Consider the following 20,545-nt stretch of genomic DNA (forward strand, 5'->3'; position numbering starts at 1 on the left):
ACTCACCCGAGTACTGCGGTAGCCAGGCCGCTCCCGGTATATAGGGCATAGACAGCGGCATTATGGAGACTGCTGTGGCAGGCGCTCCACCTGGCGGTGCTGTGGGGTTGGCACTGGCGCCTGCCGCTGCATCGCCGTTGGGCACGGACATCCTCTCCCCCCAGTTAACGTTAGCCTGGGCCGGGGGTTATGGGAGCTCACCGGCGGCCGCTTTACAGGCCCGACGCTCCAGGCTGTAGGCCTCAGCTCCTCCTTCTCTTGTGCGCTGTCCTCTCTTCCCGCACGACACTTCGCTTCTTTGCGCTCTGCGGCAGGCTACGCCCACGAAGGCCCGCCTCTTTCTTCCTGCGCGCGCCAAGCTGCGCGGCAATTGGCGCCAATTTCACACTCAGTCTTCTTGCACAAACAGTCTATGGCACACAGGACCCGGGGGGTACCGGGCTCCGTAATCCTGTTCGTGACGCCAAGTTGGGTCGCCCTCCCAGGGCTGTGGGGTACTCGGTACCAGGCCGGTGTCAGGGGAATGTGTCACAGCAGCGGTGACCCGGTCCGTGGCCCTGGGCGCCCTAGTAATGGGGGGAATGTAGTTAATGGAATGTAATAGTTCGTGACGCCACCTGTGGTGCTCGGCAAGGGAGATGTTAAGCCGACGCTGCAGACAGATCCGCTGGGACTGATGGTATGGTGCAGCAAAGATGTAATAGCTCCCCACAGGTGAAGCTATAGTCCCAAGGACAGTGTAGATGTGGTTGGCATGGGGATGTAGCAGTGCCGAGAAGGTAGAAAGCAAACAAGACACAGCGGGGTGCAATTTCTGTAACTTTACTTGATAACTGCAGTCCAGGGTCCTGATTACAGATGGTAACGGAGCAGGCTAGCCTGGAAGCAATTCAGGGATTCTCTCTCAGCAGACGGGCTGTGCAGTCTCTTTCCTTACGCTTGTTTGAATGAAGCACTCCAGTACTAAGTTACTCTGAAGTTCCTCCTGTCAGATGTTCCCAAGAACCTTACTTGCACGGCAGACAGCTGTAGCCTCTCTCGGGGACTCCTATCTCTCTGAGTCCTGGCTCTCTATCCACGCTGCTGTTGTGCCTTAAGTCTTAGATGGGAGTAGGGCATTTACAGCCTCCTACTCCTCTGGTATCTGCTGTAGGACCGTTAGTATCGTACAGCCGTGGAGACCAGGCTCCAGTTCTGGCGCTCTCACTGCGAGGGAGCTCTCCTTTCCTAGCTCAACCTCCAACAGCTCTCTACACGTCTGCACACTTCACCCTAAGCAGACTAACTTACTCTCCCCTCCTCCTGGCCCTCAGAGGGCACTCCTCCCCTTAATCCTGGTTCAGAGTTCCCCCTGCTGGCCTGGAGTGGAACTGTGTTGCATGTATGGATTGACTGCGAGAGAGACCCATCATTGCCTCCAAGCCTGGCATTACCCTTCCCTGGAGGAAGGCAAAGCCACTGTGGCGACCATACTCCTGGGGGCGCCACATGTCCTCCAGGGCAGAGACTCGGCCAACCTCCCGGGCAAGTCAGGGCTCTCCTCTCCAACACTCCGCCAACATGTACCTTTCCTGAACGACTCCGCCAATGCGCCTTTTAGTGTGAAGCTCTCCAGTACCGTGGTACTCTGGAGTTCCTCCTGTCAGATGTTCCTAGCAATTCTACTCGTATGGCAGACAGCTGTAGCCTCTGTCGGGGACCCCTTTCTCCGGAGTCCTTGCTCTCTATTCAGTTGCTGTTGTGCCCCGAGCCTAAGTTGGGAGTAGTGCATTTACAGTCAACTACCCCACCGCTATCTGCTGCAGAACCATAAGTGTCCATACAACCTCGGGGACCGGACCCCAGCCTTGCGCTGAGAACCTATAGGCAGGGTTCCTCTTCCAACGCACAACTCCTCTCTACTCCTTCATTCCATACTTGTCTCTCTTTCCTATGGAAGCTTAGGTGGCAGTTCTACATCTTTCTCTCTCTTGTTCCTTTCCCGTGCCAGCTGGCTCAGATCACTGATGCAGCTGCAGCACTCCTTCTTCTCTCCCTCTTCTAGGGATCTCCTTCCTCTCGGATCCGTCCTCAGACTCTCCTGACTGACTGTCCAGACTCCCCTCAGACTGACTTCAGACTGACCTGTAATTCTAAACCTTCCCAACCTTTTATATGGATCTCAACTCCACCCACCTCCCAGCACATCCAGTGTTCCATGCAGGGAACCACCAGAGGTGCTCTGCTACTCTCTAAGCACTGAGCCGCAATGTGGTTGTGCAGAACTACCCTGTTGTGTGGGATGCGAGTGATGGAGTGTGGAAAGGAGCTCCCAACTTACTAAGGTGGTGGGGCACTACACCTTAGGAGAAGGTGCAGTACCTCTGTGGTGACTGAGCCTCAGGGGCGCCACAGAAGCATGTTTCCACCCTGGGCAGTCCTCTGAAAAGATGCAATTTAAAGGACACCAGTTTGTCTTTCTTGGGGAGTTCATTTTCTTTTCAGATTTAGGAGCTTTGGCAGCCCCAGACTTCCAGATGCTGTATATGAAAGTTTTCTTCGCACAGTGGTGGGTTGTCGAAGGTTTCACAGTGCTCCGTCCTCCCATTATTCAGGTCAGCGTCGACACACAGTGCCTGTCCGCCACCGCCCCCTGAAACAAAATATCACAGATTTTTATTTTTTCATGATTTTTTTTTTTTTTTTTTTTTATTAAAAAAATGTGCAAGAAATGTGAATGTAACCATTATAAGAATAAAAACAGGAGCCATGGTAAATTATGGGTATGTTCACACGGAGTAAATCCAGCACACACTCGCTCTGCAATCTAAGGGGTTTCTGCCGCAGATTTTTACTGCTGTGGTTCTGAACGGGCATTACTTCTATTCAGTGGGGCTACTCCGTTTGCAGCTACTGTATCAACCACCTTTTTCTTGGGGAGGAATTTTCCCTGGAAAATTCTTCAATAAGTGACATTTACTTTGACCATTTTTTTATTTTTATTTTTTTAAAAACTAAACTTGCAAAAATTAGTGTAATTGAAACTCCCCAGGAGACTTTTATTCCAAAGGGGGGGACTGTACAAAAAAAAAGTAGCATTTCATGAATCTCCCTAAAACATCTGGATAAGCAAAGTTGCTAAGAAAAAATAATTAAACAAGACATAAAAGGGAAGGACAACTGAAAAAGTGGCACAAAATGTACAGAGAACAAGTGGCAAATACTAGATCCACAAAAAATGGAGGAAAAGACTCCAGAAAAGTGGAAAAACGGCAATGATGAATCAGAGCCAAAGTATATTAGAAAGTTACAGAACTTCTAATTATACTGTGATTGAACAACATTTATTTGAAGAAGCCCTGTAAGAAAAAAAAGGACTTTCAGCAATGCGATCCATCAGATTTATTAGAAGTCCTGTCTTACCTATTATAAAGCCTTGGCTGTTTCCGGACATAAACATGGAGGCGGTTTTGGACGGTAGCTGGAAATGTCGGACAGCAAGGAACGGAGATAAGCGGTTTGGGATTCCTTCTCCTGGGACAGTCAGGAAGTTCGCAGACTGGGAAGGACTGCTGGGAGCTGAGGTCATTGTAAGAGATCGATGTCGGGGGGTTGGTGAGAGTCGGGCTCCATGAGAGTAAGATCGGGGTCTGGAACGTGGTGAAGGTGGGGCAGTCTTCACCATTTCTGGTTTCTTCACCACCACCCACTCATACCTCTCCATGTCCGGGCGAATCTGCAAAGAAAATAGATATGTCTTTAAGGGTTTATTTCTATAACAAAAAGTTTACCCCTATCCATAGGATGAGTGGTAAATTGCTGATTGCTGAAGGTCCGACCCCTTAGACCTCCGGAGAGCTTGATTTTGGGATAACTGAGAATAATACCTATGGGACTGCCATAGAAAGCCCCTATGAATAGGGGAAAACTTTTTTGGAGTGGGGAATACCCCATCATTTAATTTTAAAGGGCTGATCACTCACGGTAAACACAAAGCATTCCCCGGTTCCAAAAAATGATGACACCTGTCCGCAGCTTTTCTTTCGTTCATTCCAGTCGGTGGAGAGGTAGGCACCACATACCTAAGGAGGAGAGGAGGGAGAGAGACATTATTATATATGGCGGCTCTGTAATCACCGACGCTTAGATCGAGGGTTCCAGTTTAGGTTTTGCACTTGAGCAGACCACAGTCCTGGAAAATTGGGAAACATATCAACAAGCTTTAAACCAGAAAATGTCTAGAAATTGTTGAGCCAAATCCGCAGCTGCTCATCGGAGGAGTAGGTTTTAATTTTTGACTTTTCAGAATTTTGGCACAATGATCAATTTTGTAGACTATCACTTATACTGTCATTTAAGATTTTGATGACTGTTGACCTCCCAATAGTCCTGGAGGTGAAAAAGAGAATGAAACTATCTCCAGTTTTTTATTCCATGGCTTTGTGCACACAAAGTCATTTAAAATCAGAAGAATCCCACGCGTTTTGTCAAGCAGGACTCTTTAGGAAACTCTTTTGAGTTGTGTTTTTTTTTTTTTTTTTTTTTTCTGACAGCAAAGATTGAGACAGAGAGACTCATTGCCAGAGAAAGTAAAAATAATCCCAAAATATTCTTTAACTACATAAATAGTAAGAAGCTAAAAAATGATAGTGTTGGTCCCCTTAAAAATAGTCTGGGTGAAATGGTGGATGAGGATGAGGAAAAAGCCAATATGCTAAATGACTTTTTTTCAACAGTATTTACACAAGAAAATCCCATGACGGATAACATGATCAGGGATAAAAATTCTCCATTAAATGTCACCTGCTTAACCCAGCAGGAAGTACGGCGGCGTCTACAAATCACTAAAATTGACAAATCCCCGGGCCCGGATGGGATACACCCCCGAGTACTGCAGGAATTAAGCACAGTCATAGATAGACCACTATTTTTAATCTTTAAAGATTCCATAATAACAGGGTCTGTACCACAGGACTGGCGTATAGCAAATGTGGTGCCAATATTCAAAAAGGGGACAAAAACTGAACTTGGAAATTATAGGCCAGTAAGTTTAACCTCAACTGTGGGTAAAATCCTGGAGGGTTTTCTAAGAGATACTATACTGGAGTATCTGGAGAAGAATAACCTTATGACCCAATATCAACATGGGTTTACAAGAGACCGTTCCTGTCAGACTAATCTGATAAGCTTTTATGAAGAGGTAAGTTCCGGACTGGACCAAGGGAATGCAGTGGACGTGGTGTACATGGACTTTTCAAAAGCTTTTGATACGGTGCCACACAAAAGGTTGATACATAAAATGAGAACAATGGGGATAGGGGAAAATATGTGTAGGTGGGTTAAGAGCTGGCTCAGGGATAGGAAACAAAGGGTTGTTATTAATGGAGCACACTCGGACTGGGTCACGGTTAGCAGTGGGGTACCACAAGGGTCAGTTTTGGGCCCACTTCTTTTTAACATATTTATTAATGACCTTGTAGGGGGCATAGAGAGTAGAATTTCAATATTTGCAGATGACACTAAACTCTGCAGGGTAATTAATACAGAGGAGGACAATTTTATATTACAGGAGGATTTATGTAAACTAGAAGCTTGGACTGATAAATGGCAAATGAGCTTTAATTGGGAAAAATGTAAGGTCATGCACTTGGGTAGAATGAACAAGTTGTATAATTATGTGCTTAATTGTAAAACACTGGGCAAAACAGTCACTGAAAAAGACCTGGGTGTATGGGTGGACGACAAACTCACATTTAGTGGCCAGAGTCAAGCAGCTGCTGCAAAGGCAAATAAAATAATGGGATGCATTAAAAGAGGCATAGATGCTCATGAGGAGAACATAATTTTACCTCTATATAAGTCACTAGTGCGACCACACTTAGAATACTGTGTACAGTTCTGGTCTCCGGTGTATAAGAAAGACATAGCTGAACTGGAGCGGGTGCAGAGAAGAGCGACCAAGGTTATTAGGGAACTAGGGGGTCTGCAATACCGAGACAGGTTATTACACTTGGGGTTATTTAGTTTGGAGAATTGAAGGCTTAGGGGTGATCTTATTACAATGTATAAATATATGCGGGGACAATACAAAGACCTTTCTAATGATCTTTTTACTCTTAGACCTATGACGGGGACAAGGGGGCATCCTCTACGTCTGGAGGAAAGAAGGTTTAAGCATACTCACAGACGCGGATTCTTTACTGTAAGAGCAGTGAGACTATGGAACTCTCTGCCATATGATGTTGTAATGAGTGATTCACTACTAAAATTTAAGAAGGGACTGGATGCCTTTCTTGAAAAGTATAATATTACAGGGTATATACACTAGTCTCCTTAATATTGCGTTGATCCAGGGAGCTAGTCTGATTGCCGTATGTGGAGTCGGGAAGGAATTTTTTTCCCCAATGTGAAGCTTACTGTTGTCACATGGGTTTTTTTTGCCTTCCTCTGGATCAACATGTTAGGGGAAGTTAGGATAGGATATGGGTTGAACTAGATGGACTTAAAGTCTCCCTTCAACCTTAATAACTATGTTACTATGTTACTGTTGTGTTTTTCCATTCCATTGCATAATGAAGAAACCGCTAGCATTTTTTTAAGCCAAAACGCTCCAAAAAATGTCCGGTTGTCTTTTGAATTTTACCATTGACGTGCATATTAGAGAGCCTATTCTGAGCAGAAAATGCCAGAAAAATGGACATCACTTCTTTTACCCCCCCCCCCCTTGCCGTTTTTAGAAATCTGAAGCGATTAGAAGACGCTCTAAAGCCTGAATGTGAATTCTTACATTGAAATGGATATTCTTTTCTACATTTTTATAGGTTTTTCAAGTGACTTCTGCCGGAAAATGACATCTTGTCCAGAAAGCATATACCGGTAGCTGTTTTTATGATGGAAAAATCAAAGGTTTTCTACCTCTTTTGCAGTTGTCTTGATGAGAAGGACCGTGGGCTCCATCCCTTCACAATGTGAGTAAAATCTGCAATCAGAGGCAATGTCATTAGATCTAGAATCTGCATTTGCAGGTAAAGCATTCCAAAAAAATAATAGGAGAAGCTGTGATTTTTTACAAGTTTGACAAATTACATAATGATCCTCTTAAAGGGACCCACCACATTTCTAAAGTAGGCAACATTTAAGGTTTTAAGCATATCCTTTCTGCTTACAAAGTCCAGCCCCAACTTCCATTCTTTCTTTACTTCTCCCATGTGAACTTTATGTAGCTGGTCATTGGCTATTAAAAAAAAAAAAAAAAAAAATATCAAAGTTTTTCATATCTTCATAAATGGGTATTGTTGGATAGAGCTTATAAATACAAGACATTTTGCAATTTACTGCTTATTAAAATTGTTATCCGTTCTTGAGATATTAAAACTTTTCTGTTTACAGCTTGTTGCCGCGGAGACCGACCACTGCTCCTAGACAGTAGCACAGGTACAGTGCTTTTATATTCTTTTCTATTGGGCTTGTAAGTGCTATTTTGCAGCAGGCCTGGAACGCTGCAGCGCGCTGTTACCTCCTAATCCCGGCCAGCAGCAGCTCTGTGCTTACAAGCTATACAACAGCGGTGGTTGGTCTCCTAGGCACTGAGATGTAAACAAAAGTGTTAATATCTTGAACGGCTGCAAATGTTAATAAGCAGTAAATTGCAAAAGTGTTTGATTATTGGAGAACTATCCAGCAATTTATATCTACATAGATGAAATTAACCCTTTAAAGTCAAAATTAAAGTTTTAGTTTGTGTTGCCATATTCTTTACTTTTCTGTCAATTGAGCTGTCATTTTTATGCCTACCATTTTGGGGTACATGCATTTTTTTTAGAGAGTTAGGCAATGCTAGATTTTTTTTTTTGTGGTATTTTAATTAGTTCAGCTCACACCAGGTGTGACTTTATTTTTTTTTTAGGGATCCTTATTAAGCTCCTAAAAGCTATGACACCCCATTCTACCCCCCTCAATTTCATCACATGTACTAATGAAATTACAGAGGGTCCAACCTTCATTAACCATCTAAATGCCGCAGTTACTATTAAATGCAGCATCTAAATGGTTAAGCTATTGCATCCAGAACTGACTTTGCAGTTAGAGGCTGGTGCCAGCTGTATAACACAGCTCAGCCCCTACATCACATGTCTGGAATGGGTTAGGGTAAGACATTCCTACCACAGAAGCAGGACCAGAAGAAATGCCAGCACTGAGTGTTCTCCTGCTAGCCCTGACCCTCTTATATTGACTACTGGCAGCCACCACTAGGGGGAGCTCACAGATTTAGACAGTAGTTATCAAGTTCAATAAATAAATGTGAGCTCCCTCTAGTGGTGTATAGTATAATACTAGCTGAAGAGCCCGGCGTTGCCTGGGAATAGTAACCAACTGTGGTTAGTTATAACAAATTATAATGATTATATTGCACATAAAAACTGTGCATCTAATCCTATCCTGTGTGATACTGACTGCTGAGCCGTGTATCTAATCCTATTCTGTGTGATACTGTCTGCTGAGCCGTGTATCTAATCCTATCCTGTGTGATACTGACTGCTGAGCCGTGTATCTAATACTATTCTGTGTGATACTGACTGCTGAGCTGTGTATCTAATCCTATTCTGTGTGATACTGTCTGCTGGAATACCCATGACCTCTGAGGAAGACCCAGCTTTCTCACACTGGGCCCTACATTATGCTGCAAAATTTGCTGGTAGTCTTCAGACTTCATAATGCCATGCACACGGTCAAGCAGTCCAGTGCCAGAGGCAGCAAAGCAACCCCAAAACATCAGTTGATGCCTTTGCCCAAAAAGCTCTACTTTTGTCTCATCTGACCAGAGAACATTCTTCCAAAACGTTTTAGGCTTTTTCAGGTAAGTTTTGGCAAACTCCAGCCTGGCTTTTTTATGTCTCGGGGTAAGAAGTGGGGTCTTCCTGGGTCTCCTACCATACAGTCCCTTTTCATTCAGATGCCGATGGATAGTACGGGTTGACACTGTTGTACCCTCGGACTGCAGGGCAGCTTGAACTTGTATGGATGTTAGTCGAGGTTCTTTATCCAACATCCGCACAATCTTGCGTTGAAATCTCTTGTCAATTTTTCTTTTCCGTCCACATCGAGGGAGGTTAGCCACAGTGCCATGGGCTTTAACCCCCTTCACTACCAAGGGTGGTTTGCACGTTAACTCCCGGGCCAATTTTTACAATTCTGAACACTGTCCCTTTATGAGGTAATAACTCTGAAACGCTTCCATGGATCCCGGTGATTCTGACAAGGTTTTCTCGTGACATATTGTACTTCATGTTAGTGGTAAAATTTCATTCAAATAACTTGCGTTTATTTGTGAAAAAATGGAAATTTGGCGAAAATTTGTAAAATTTTGCAATTTTCCAACTTTGAATTTTTATGCCCTTAAATCACAGAGATACAGCACACAAAAAACTTGATAAGTAACATTTCCCACATGTTTACTTTACATCAGCACAATTTTGGAACCAAAATTTTTTTTTGTTAGGAAGTTATAAGGGTTAAAAATTGACCAGCGATTTCTCATTTTTGCAACACCATTTTATTTTTACGGACCACATCACATTTGAAGCCACTTTGAGGGGTCTATATGATAGAAAATACCCAAAAGTGACACCATTCTAAAAACTGCAGCCCTTAAGGTGCTCAAAACCACATTCAAGAAGTTTATTAACCCTTTAGGTGTGCCACAGGAATTTTTTGATTATTTAAAAAAAAAATGAACATTTAACTTTTTTCACAAAAAAAATACTTCAGGTTCAATTTTTTTTATTTTACCAAGGGTAACAGGAGAAATTGGACTGCAAAAGTTATTGTGCAATTTGTCCTGAGTACGCTGATACCTGATATGTGGGGGGAACCACTATTTCGGCGCATGGCAGAGCTCAGAAGGGAAGGAGCGCCGTTTGACTTTTACAATGCAAAATTGACTGGAATTCACATCGGACGCCATGTCGGGTTTGGAGAGCCCCTGATGTACCTAAACAGTGGAAACCCCCCACAAGTGACCCCATTTTGGAAAGATTAAAACGTACAGCGGTACAATTAAAAAAATCATACTTTTTCCACAAAAATGATCTTTTCACACCCCAATTTTTATTTTCCCAAGGGTAACAGGACCCTAAAAGTTATTGTGCAATTTGTCCTGAGTACGCTGATACCCCACATGTGGGGGTAAACCACTATTTGGGCGCATGGCAGAGCTCGGAAGGGAAGCAGCGCCATTTGACGTTTTTGGTTGGAATTGAGATCGGACACCATGTCGCGATTGGAAAACCCCTGATGTACCAAAACAGTGGAAACCCCGCACAAGTGACCCCATTTTGGAAACTAGATCCCCTAAGGAACTTATCTAGATGTGTGGTGAGCACTTTGAACCCCCAAGGGCTTCACAAAAGTTTATAATGCCTGGGCGTGAAAATAAAAAAATCCTTTTTTTCCACAAAAGTGATATTTTTGCCCCAATTTTTTATTTTCCTAAGGGTAACTGGAAAAATTGGACCCCAAAAGTTGTTTTGCAATTTGTTCTGAGTAGGCTGATACGCTATATGTGGGGGTAAAACACTGTTTGGGCGCATGGCAGAGCTGGGAAGGGAAGGAGCACCATTTGACATTTTCAACGCAGAATTGGCTGGAATTGAGATCCGACGCCATGTTGGATTTGGAGAGCACATGATGTGCCCAAACAGTGGAAACCCCCCCCCCCAAGTCTAACTCCAATCCTAACCCCAACACATCCCTAGCCCTAACTTTAACCCTAGCCCTAACCTTAACCCTAGCCCTAACCCTAGCCCTAATGGGAAAATGGAAATAAATACATTTTCTTTTAATTTTTATTATTTTTCCCTAACTAAGGGGGTGATAATGGGGGGGTTTGATTTACTATTTATGGCGGTTTTTATATTTGGCAGCTGTCACACACTAAAAGACACTTTTTATTGTAAAAATAGTTTTTGCATCACCACATATTGAGAACTATAATTTTTCCGTATTTTGACCCACTGAGTCATGTGAGGTCTTATTTTTTGTGGGACGAGTTGACGTTTTTATTGGTACCATTTTCGGGCATGTGACTTTTTTGATCGCTTTTTATTCCGATATTTGGGACGCAGAATGAACAAAAACCAGCGTTTCATGAATTTCTTTTGGGGGGTGCGTTTACACCGTTCCGCTTGCGGTGAAATTGATAAGACTGTTTTATTCTTCGGGTCGGTACGGTTACAGCGATACCTCATTTATGTCGTTTTTTTATGTTTTGGCGGTTTTATGCAATGAAAACTATTTTATATAAAAAATAATTATTTTTGCATTGCTTTATTCTGTGAGCTATAACTTTTTTTATTTTTTCGCTGATGACGCTGTATGGTGGCTCGTTTTTTGCGGGACAAGATGACGTTTTCAGCGGTACCATGGATATTTATATGCGTCTTTTTGATCACGCGTTATTGCACTTTTTGTTTGGCGGTATGATAATAAATCATTATTTTTTGCTTCGTTTTTTATTTTTAATTTTTAAGCGGTTCGCTAAAGGGGTTGTCTAATGGGACGGTTTTATAGGGCAGGTCGTTACGGATGCGGCGATATCAAATATGTGTACTTTTATTGTTTTGTTTTTTTTATTTCCAAAAAAATGAATTTATTTGGGAATATTTTTTTTTTCTAATTTATTTAGCGATTTTTGAAAAATTATTTTTACACTTTTTTTTTTTTTTTACTTTATTAGGTTGTCCCAGGGGGGACATCGCTGATCTGTCACATCACAGATCACTGTGACAAATCAGCAATCTGTCACAGGCATAGATGCAGACTTCCTCATGCCTGCGCTTTGCAGGCACTGAGGAAGTCAGCTCCCTACAGTCCCCCGAAGGTCCCCGTCGCCATCTTGGATCCGGAAACCTGTAGGGAAAGAGACCCCCGCAGCAGCGCTGCACATTGCGCTGCTGTGGGGGGCTCAGGGAAGCACGGAGGGAGCCCCCTCCCTACCGATGCTTCCCTTTAACCCCCGGTACACCGCGATTGTGTTTGATCACAGTGTGCAAGGGGTTAACGTGTCGGGGGAGGTCCGTGACCGCCCTGACACATTGTGCCGGGTGTCAGCTGTGATAATCAGCTGACACCCGGCCGCGATCAGCGGCGCTCACCACTTGGGCGCCGCTGATTGTTATGACGTAATATTCCGTCCATGGGAATTAGGGCCAGGGTCACATGGACGGAATATTACGTCCAATGTAGGTAAGGGGTTAAACTTCTTGATGACACTGCGCACGGTAGACACAGGAACATTCAGGTCTTTGGAGATGGACTTGTAGACTTGAGATTGCTCATGCTTCCTCACAATTTGGTTTCTCAAGTCGTCAGACAGTTCTTTGGTCTTCTTTCTTTTCTCCATGCTCAATGTGGTACACACAAGGACACAGGACAGAGGTTGAGTCAACTTTAATCCATGTCAACTGGCTGCAAGTGTGATTTAGTTATTTCCAACACCTGTTAGGTGCCACAGGTAAGTTACAGGTGCTGTTAATTACACAAATTAGAGAAGCATCACATGATTTTTCGAACAGTGCCAATACATTTGTCCACCCTCTTTTTTTATGTTTGGTGTGGAATTATATCCAATTTGGCTTTTGGACAATTCTTTTAGTGTTTTTTCATTTAAGACAAATGAAGATAATAATAACAAAGAATTTGTGTTTGCAATCATTTTCAGGAAGAAACTGAGCATTATCTGACAATTGCAGGGGTGTTATTCTGCCACCGATATATGTGGATGAGATGTGTCTGAGGGATGTGAACACGAATCTCTATATAAACAATGGCGGATAGCATTACTCGCCAGCCTGTGCTCCCAATCCCTATCAGCGGCACGTGGTGGTCCTGAAGGATGATGCAGTGATGAATTCAACAGGCTTTATTACAGTACCTTGATGAGATGAGATGTCAAGGAAGATGAAGAAATGGAGATGAGGTAGGAGTGAGGACTGTAGGTTAGAGCTGTTATAGAAGCACCAGATTAGAGATGATAGGAGCTCAAGGTTGGAGGTAACAAGAGAATCCTTTCTCCAGCTCTGCAGCGCATGTGTGTTACAAGATGGCCAGAGTACAAAACAGGAAACAGCACGAAAAAGATAGGAGGAGCTAGAGGCAGAGAGGTATTATGGGAAAGTACCATAACAAAATATTACAGTGTAATACAGCAATGGCCAGTAGATGGCAGCAAAGTATAACAAATACAATAGATGATAAACCAAGTATATACCATTACCTAAATGTCCATGTATGGCTGAAAATCTATCTGAATAAACTGAAACAGCACACTCCCCGTCTGAAATCCTTGGATTTCATATATCAACAATCTCGAATTGGAGTGTTTACCTGAAGTACATGGAGAGATACCTCAACCTGTAAGATGCAAAAAAACAATGCATGCAATGCGACAATAAAATATTGTTTAACAAGATAGATGAATGTCTATAACGAGTTCCTGAAGTAATCCAAAGGATAACCCATCTTCGGATTGTAGTAGCCGCGCTAGGCCAAACTGTCTCTAACCCATTTGTAATCCAAAGGTCTAAGTTCCTTGAAAGAATTCCTACTGATTGGATGGATAATCAATCCTCAACCGGTATGAGTAAGACAATGTCTGATATAGGCCTAATGAAGAATTTGGGGTCACCTTGCTTAGCAACTGTCACCTCTACCTTGCGTACCTTGCTATCGTCACTTGGAAAGGTTTTAGATATAAGTCCCATAGGCCATGCGTTTCTTTCCTCCTTCTGGTCTTTCATGAGGACAATGTCTCCTACTTGTAAATTTGGCTTTACTTGTTGACATTTTCTTCGTTTTTGGAGGAGTGTCAGGTACTCCTTCTTCCATCTTTTCCAGAAACAATTAGCCAGATGTTGCACATGCTTCCACCATTTCTGATATTTAATTACGGTAAAGTAACACGGGCGCTACCTATCCAAAAAACTCAGATGCAGCTGGTGAAGAAACAGGACTGTGTCGGCTCCTGTTATAAAGTCTGAGCGAACCGTGTATTTGTGTGATTCACCGCGCTATGCTGAGCAGATGTATACAAAAAAAAAAAGGGGGAAATAAATACTTAACAGCAGTTATACGTACTTACTTAAAAATGAAGTTGTTGTAGAATATTCTGTGTTAGTTGAGATGTCTACGTGGTAAGTAGTTTGCAGGTTATCTGATGGTAGAGATCTTGATTTTGATAGCTGCTGATGCTATTGGAACAATGATATATTAAGGTACCAATAAAACATACAAAAGGTCACACCACTCCTTGCATGTCCACCATACTCACTGGTTGTATCTTAAAGTTTATATTCTCTTCGGAGTGTTCCCTTTATGGTGGATCAATTGATAAAATACTAAATATGAAGAGAATTTCAATTACTAACAGTGACCACAACCTTGATATTAAGTCCCAGTTCCTGGGGTACATATGCACTTACTTGTGCTAGATTTGTTATGCTACCAGGTGTAAATCCTGATTGACTCTCTATAATGGTCTTTGTTGGCTTTATTTAGAGCCGGTGCAGGGACGATATCCACTGTTGAAAAAATGACAAAGTGCTGGGTAAGGAGGGATCCACTAACCCCACAAATAGTGCTAGCGTTCCAATAGCCAGTTAGTCCTGGTAGGACTTCTATGCACTTACTTCTGGTAATTGCTCTGTCGCAGTCTGGCTGAGGCATCTGCTGCTGATCGAGTGATAAGCGATGCAGTGTAAGGAGGGATCCACTAGACCCCCTAATTATGCTAGCATTCCAGTAATCAGTTAGTCCTAATAGGACTTCTATGCACTTACTTCTGGTGATTGCTCTGGCGCAGTCTGGCTGAGGCAGCAGCTGCTGATAGAGTGATAAGTGATGCAGTGTAAGGAGGGATCCACTAGACACCCTAATTATGCTAGCATTCCAATAATCAGTCCTAATAGGACTTCTATCTGGCTGAGGCAGTGGCTCTGGCTGAGGCAGCGGCTGCTGATGGAGCGATAAGCTATGCAGCGTGTAGTAGGGGAGCGGGTAGACGCCAGCACCTCGTGTACTCCGGCCGGAAGTAATGACGAGGACGCGGCGAGAGTGGGGGGCGGAGCTACTGTGACGTCACAGGCAGGGAGGAGGACGGGTGCACGAGAGGCACAAACCAACCAACGCGTTTCGAGGGGGGCTTCCCTCTTCGTCAGGGCTAATTAGCCCTGACGAAGAGGGAAGCCCCCCTCGAAACGCGTTGGTTGGTTTGTGCCTCTCGTGCAGCAGTCCTCCTCCCTGCCTGTGACGAAGAGGGAAGCCCCCCTCGAAACGCGTTGGTTGGTTTGTGCCTCTCGTGCACCCGTCCTCCTCCCTGCTTGTGACGAAGAGGGAAGCCCCCCTCGAAACGCGTTGGTTTGTGCCTCTCGTGCACCCGTCCTCCTCCCTGCCCTGACGAAGAGGGAAGCCCCCCTCGAAACGCGTTGGTTGGTTTGTGCCTCTCGTGCACCCGTCCTCCTCCCTGCCTGTGACGTCACAGTAGCTCCGCCCCCCCCACTCTCGCCGCGTCCTCGTCATTCCGGCCGGAGTACACGAGGTGCTTGCGTCTACCCGCTCCCCTACTACACGCTGCATAGCTTATCGCTCCATCAGCAGCCGCTGCCTCAGCCAGAGCCGCTGCCTCAGCCACTGTCTCAGCCAGATTGCGCCAGAGCAATCACCAGAAGTAAGTGCATAGAAGTCCTATTAGGACTAACTGATTATTGGAATGCTAGCATAATTAGGGGGTCTAGTGGATCCCTCCTTACACTGCATCGCTTATCACTCTATCAGCAGCAGCTGCCTCAGCCAGACTGTGACAGAGCAATTACCAGAAGTAAGTGCATAGAAGTCCTACCAGGACTAACTGGCTACTGGAACGCTAGCACTATTTGTGGGTTTAGTGGATCCCTCCTTACCCAGCACTTTGTCATTTTTTCAACAGTGGATATCGTCCCTGCACCGGCTCTAAATAAAGCCAACAAGGACCATTATAGAGAGTCAATCAGGATTTACACCTGGGTAGCATAACAAATCTAGCACAAGTAAGTGCATATGTACCCCAGGAACTGGGACTTAATATCAAGGTTGTGGTCACTGTTAGTAATTGAAATTCTCTTCATATTTAGTATTTTATCAATTGATCCACCATAAAGGGAACACTCCGAAGAGAATATAAACGTTAAGATACAACCAGTGAGTATGGTGGACATGCAAGGAGTGGTGTGACCTTTTGTATGTTTTATTGGTACCTTAATATATCATTGTTCCAATAGCATCAGCAGCTATCAAAAACGAGATCTCTACCATCAGATAACCTGCAAACTACTTACCACGTAGACATCTCATCTTACACAGAATATTCTACAACAACTTCATTTTTAAGTAAGTACGTATAACTGCTGTTAAGTATTTATTTCCCCCTTTTTTTTTTTTGTATACATCTGCTCAGCATAGCGCGGTGAATCACACAAATATACATTTCTGATATTTGTCTCCGGACACAGATTCTTCAGGCGGGTTAGGAATAGTTCCAAGTTTCTGGGTGAGGAAAGTTGCCGGAGTGAGAATAGTAGGAGATTCTGGATCCATAGATATGGGTACAAGGGGTCTTGAGTTTACTATAGCAGAGACTTCTGCTAAGAAAGTGGTCAAGGTCTCGTGAGTGAGTCTTGAAAGATTTGAGTCCATCAGCATAGATTCCAGTATCCGACGAGTAATGCCTATCATTCTTTCCCATGATCCGCCCATATGGGAAGCATGAGGAGGATTGAAGACCCATGTACAGCCATAGGTTGTCAAGAAGTTCTGGACTGGTGTTGAGTTCAGTTGTAGTTCTCGACAGGCCCCTACAAAGTTTGTTCCACAATCAGATCTTAATTGTTTTACTGGTCCTCTGATGGAGAAGAATCGTCTTAGGGCATTGATGAAACTGGAGGAATCCATAGACTCTATCACTTCTACGTGTATTGCTCGTACACTCATGCACGTGAACAACACTGCCCAACGTTTACTTTCTGCATGTCCGCCTCTGGTACGACGTGCAGCGACTGCCCATGGGCCAAAAACGTCCAAGCCAACATAGGTAAATGGAGGCTCTGTGCTTGTCCTATCGGCAGGCAAATCAGACATCTGTTGTTGTTGCAGTTTTCCTCTTGTCTTACGACACTGAACACAATGATGAATTAAATGGGAAATCGGTCTCTTTGCTCCCACAATCCAGAAGCCTGCAGCTCTTAAGGCTCCTTCAGTGAAGTGTCTGCCTTGATGTTTGATTTTTTCATGGTAATGTCGTATTAGTAAAGTGGTGATATGGTGATGACTAGGAATAATTAGAGGATTCTTTTCTGCCTCATCCAATTTAGCCTTGTTTAAACGACCACCAACTCTCAATAAACACTTCCCGTCTAGAATCATAGAATCATAGAATCGTAGAGTTGGAAGGGACCTTGTGGGCCATCTGGTCCAACCCCCTGCTCAAAGCAGGATTCGCTAAATCATCCCAGTCAGATGTCTGTCCAGCCTCTGTTTGAAGACTTCCATTGAAGGAGAACTCGCCACTTCTCGTGGCAGCCTGTTCCACTCATTGATCACTCTAACTGTCAAAAAGTTTTATCTAATATCTAATCTGTGTCTCCTCCCATTTAGTTTCATTCCATTGCTTCTAGTCTTTCCTTGTGCAAATGAGAATAAAGATGATCCTTCTACAATGTGACAGCCCTTTAGATATTTGTAGACAGCTATTAAGTCTCCTCTCAGTCTTCTCTTTTGCAAGCTAAACATTCCCAAATCCTGCAACCTTTCCTCATAAGACAGGGTTTGCAGACCGGTCACCATTCTGGTCGATCTTTTCTGAACTTGCTCCAGTTTGTTGATGTCTTTTTTAAAATGTGGTGCCCAAAACTGGACACAATATTCCAGATGAGGTCTGACCAAAGAGGAGTAGAGGGCAATAATGACTTCACGTGATCTAGACTGTATGCTTCTGTTAATACATCCTAGAATTGCATTTGCCTTTTTTGCTGCTGCATCACACTGTTGACTCATATTCAGTCTGTGATCTATTAGTATACCCAAGTCTTTTTCACATGTGCTGTTGCTTAGCCCTATTCCTCCCATTCTGTATATGCTTTTTTCATTTTTATTGCCCAGATGTAGTACTTTGCATTTTTCCCTGTTAAAAACCATTCTGTTAGTTGCTGCCCACTGCTCCAGTTTATTTATATCTTTTTGAATCCTCTCTCTCTCTTCTCTAGTATTAGCTATCCCTCCTAGCTTTGTGTCATCAGCAAATTTAATCAGTTTACCCTATTACTGGGTTTAAGTTGACAATGGGGCTGTTTTTAGGAACGTCTTGTTTTTTACGTATACATTCCAGTTCGTTGTGAAAAACATTCTGCTGCACATTGCGTATCACAAAGAGTTCACTCAGAGCAATGTCTTCTGCAGAGAGGGGCTTATGGCAGATATGTCAACCATGACAATCAGTGTTACTGTTCTTAATGCGATAGCATTGTACAACGTGTACTAACCTTGCAATGGCACGAACCAACCTCGTCCATCTTGAGAAGCGATCAAACCGCCGACAGTCCAAGTCAACCTTCTCTTTGAATTTGGTAATGAAGATGCTGACATCAGGACGGATCTCTAGGTCGACATCTGGATCCTGCAGGTTGAAGCTGTCTACAACGGCAGTCTCTTCACATTGGTCGTGAAGGAACCCTGGTCCTGTTATCCAAGAAGAGCTTGTGAAGGCATCAGTAGACACTGGTCTTGTAGCAAGGTTAAGATGGGATGGGACATGCTGCCATTGCTGGGGCTTAGAGGATTTCCTGATCCTTTCCACGCGGTTACTGACATAGACGTAGAAGCGTTTCGTCTGGTTATATATGTAGCCCAGAACTACCTTACTGTCTGTGTAGAATTTTGTGTCATCCACGTGAATAGCTAGTTCGCTCTGTATGAAGTCTGCAATCTCTATGGCTAGTACAGCCCCACAGAGCTCGAGTCTGGGTATGGTGTGCTCGGGTTTAGGAGCCAGTTTAGCCTTTCCAAACAGAAATCCAACGTGTGCTGCATTGTTAGAGTCTACAACCTTCAAGTAAGTGACAGCGGCAATAGCTTCAGTGGAAGCATCAGCGAATACATGAATCTCTTTCCTTTGACTCGTAGCTAGGGATGCCGGAGTGTAACAACGTGGTATGTGGATCTTATCTAAGGCGCAAAGAGATTCTCTCCACGACTTCCACCTTAGTTGTTGGTCCGCAGGGAGTGGTACATCCCAGTCCTTTATGCACTCTGAGAGTTGTCTCAGCAGAAGCTTGCCTTGTATATTCAGGGGTGCGACAAACCCAAGTGGATCATATAGACTGTTCACCACTGACAGAACCCCGCGCTTAGTAAATGGTTTTTCCGCACCACTAACCTGAAAGCTGAAGGAGTCCTTTAGCAAGTTCCACCTCAGACCTAGGCTTCTCTGTACTGGTGGATTGTCTGAGCCTAGATTCAAGTCCCTAAATTCAGCGGCATGATCATTAGGGTGAAAGGCCTTCATGACAACAGCACTATTGGAGGCAATTTTATGCAATCTTAAATGAGCTTTAGAAAGCATACCTTGTGTCCGTTTGAGCAGATCTATGGCTGCTTCCGCTGTGGGCAGGGATTTAAGACCGTCGTCCAGCCTTCCCGAACTCTGCTGCGCCATCAGAGGCAGTCCTACGCAGGCCGTATGTAGCAACTGCAGGAGAAGGACTGTTTCCGAACACGTGCACCTTCATGCGGTATTCGACCATTTCCTTGTTGGTGTCATTGTCTCGGTGCCATAGAAAACGGAGATAATTTCTGTGATCTTGTTGCACGACGAAACAATGGAACATTTGTTCGATGTCGGCGGTAATGGCAACCGGTTCCTTTCTGAATCTCATGAGCACTCCCACCAGGTTATTAGTCAGGTTCGGACCAGTGAGGAGATCGTCATTCAGAGATATGCCGTCATGTTTGGCACTTGAATCGAACACCACTCTGATTTGTTTCGGCTTTCTTGGATGATATATTCCAAAGGAAGGTAGATACCAACATTCTTCATCAGCTTGCAATGGTGGAGCTGGCTCTGCATGGTCATTGCGAAATATCTTGTCCATAAAGGCTATGAAATGTTCCTTCATTTCAGGCTTGTTCCTCAATGTTCTCTGCAAGGAGATGAATCTAGATAAGGCCTGTTCTCTGTTGTTAGGAAGCCTGGTCCTTGAAGCCTTGAAGGGTAAGGGAGCAACCCAGCAGTCAGATTCGTTTTTGAAGAATCCACTGTCCATCATTTTAAGAAACTCTTTGTCTTCTATGGATAAGGCGACTTTGTTGTCATCTTTTGTTGTGTGAAACACTGTTCTCCCTAAGTCATCACTGTAGGGAGTAGGAATGATGTCAGGCTCTTGGATGCAATCAGAGAACCTTTCTTTCACTTCGTAGTGATGAGGGCATGGCTTAAAGTGAGTTGCGCGACCATATTGGAGTACATACGTTTTACAGGCGCTGA

At 44.0% G+C, this 20,545-nt stretch overlaps 1 protein-coding gene across 1 annotated transcript in view; it reads right to left on the reverse strand.

Moving 5' to 3' along the window:
* Nucleotides 1-806: 806 nt before the first annotated feature.
* LOC141071915 (TBC1 domain family member 24-like) overlaps nucleotides 807-20,545 on the reverse strand; it is a 35,861-nt gene continuing 16,122 nt past the window's right edge. The window contains exons 4-7 of the mRNA XM_073559661.1: nucleotides 6,895-6,958; nucleotides 3,963-4,061; nucleotides 3,403-3,715; nucleotides 807-2,632 (exon numbers count right to left, since the gene is read on the reverse strand). Of these exons, the coding sequence (XP_073415762.1) occupies nucleotides 2,487-2,632; nucleotides 3,403-3,715; nucleotides 3,963-4,061; nucleotides 6,895-6,958 (622 nt within the window). The 3' untranslated portion in view covers nucleotides 807-2,486. The remainder of the gene's footprint in view (nucleotides 2,633-3,402; nucleotides 3,716-3,962; nucleotides 4,062-6,894; nucleotides 6,959-20,545) is intronic.

This window comes from Dendrobates tinctorius, unplaced genomic scaffold, assembly GCF_039654945.1.
Source record: "Dendrobates tinctorius isolate UK_male_01 unplaced genomic scaffold, ASM3965494v1 ptg000014l, whole genome shotgun sequence".
In the NCBI taxonomy this organism is placed as follows: Eukaryota; Metazoa; Chordata; class Amphibia; order Anura; family Dendrobatidae; genus Dendrobates; species Dendrobates tinctorius.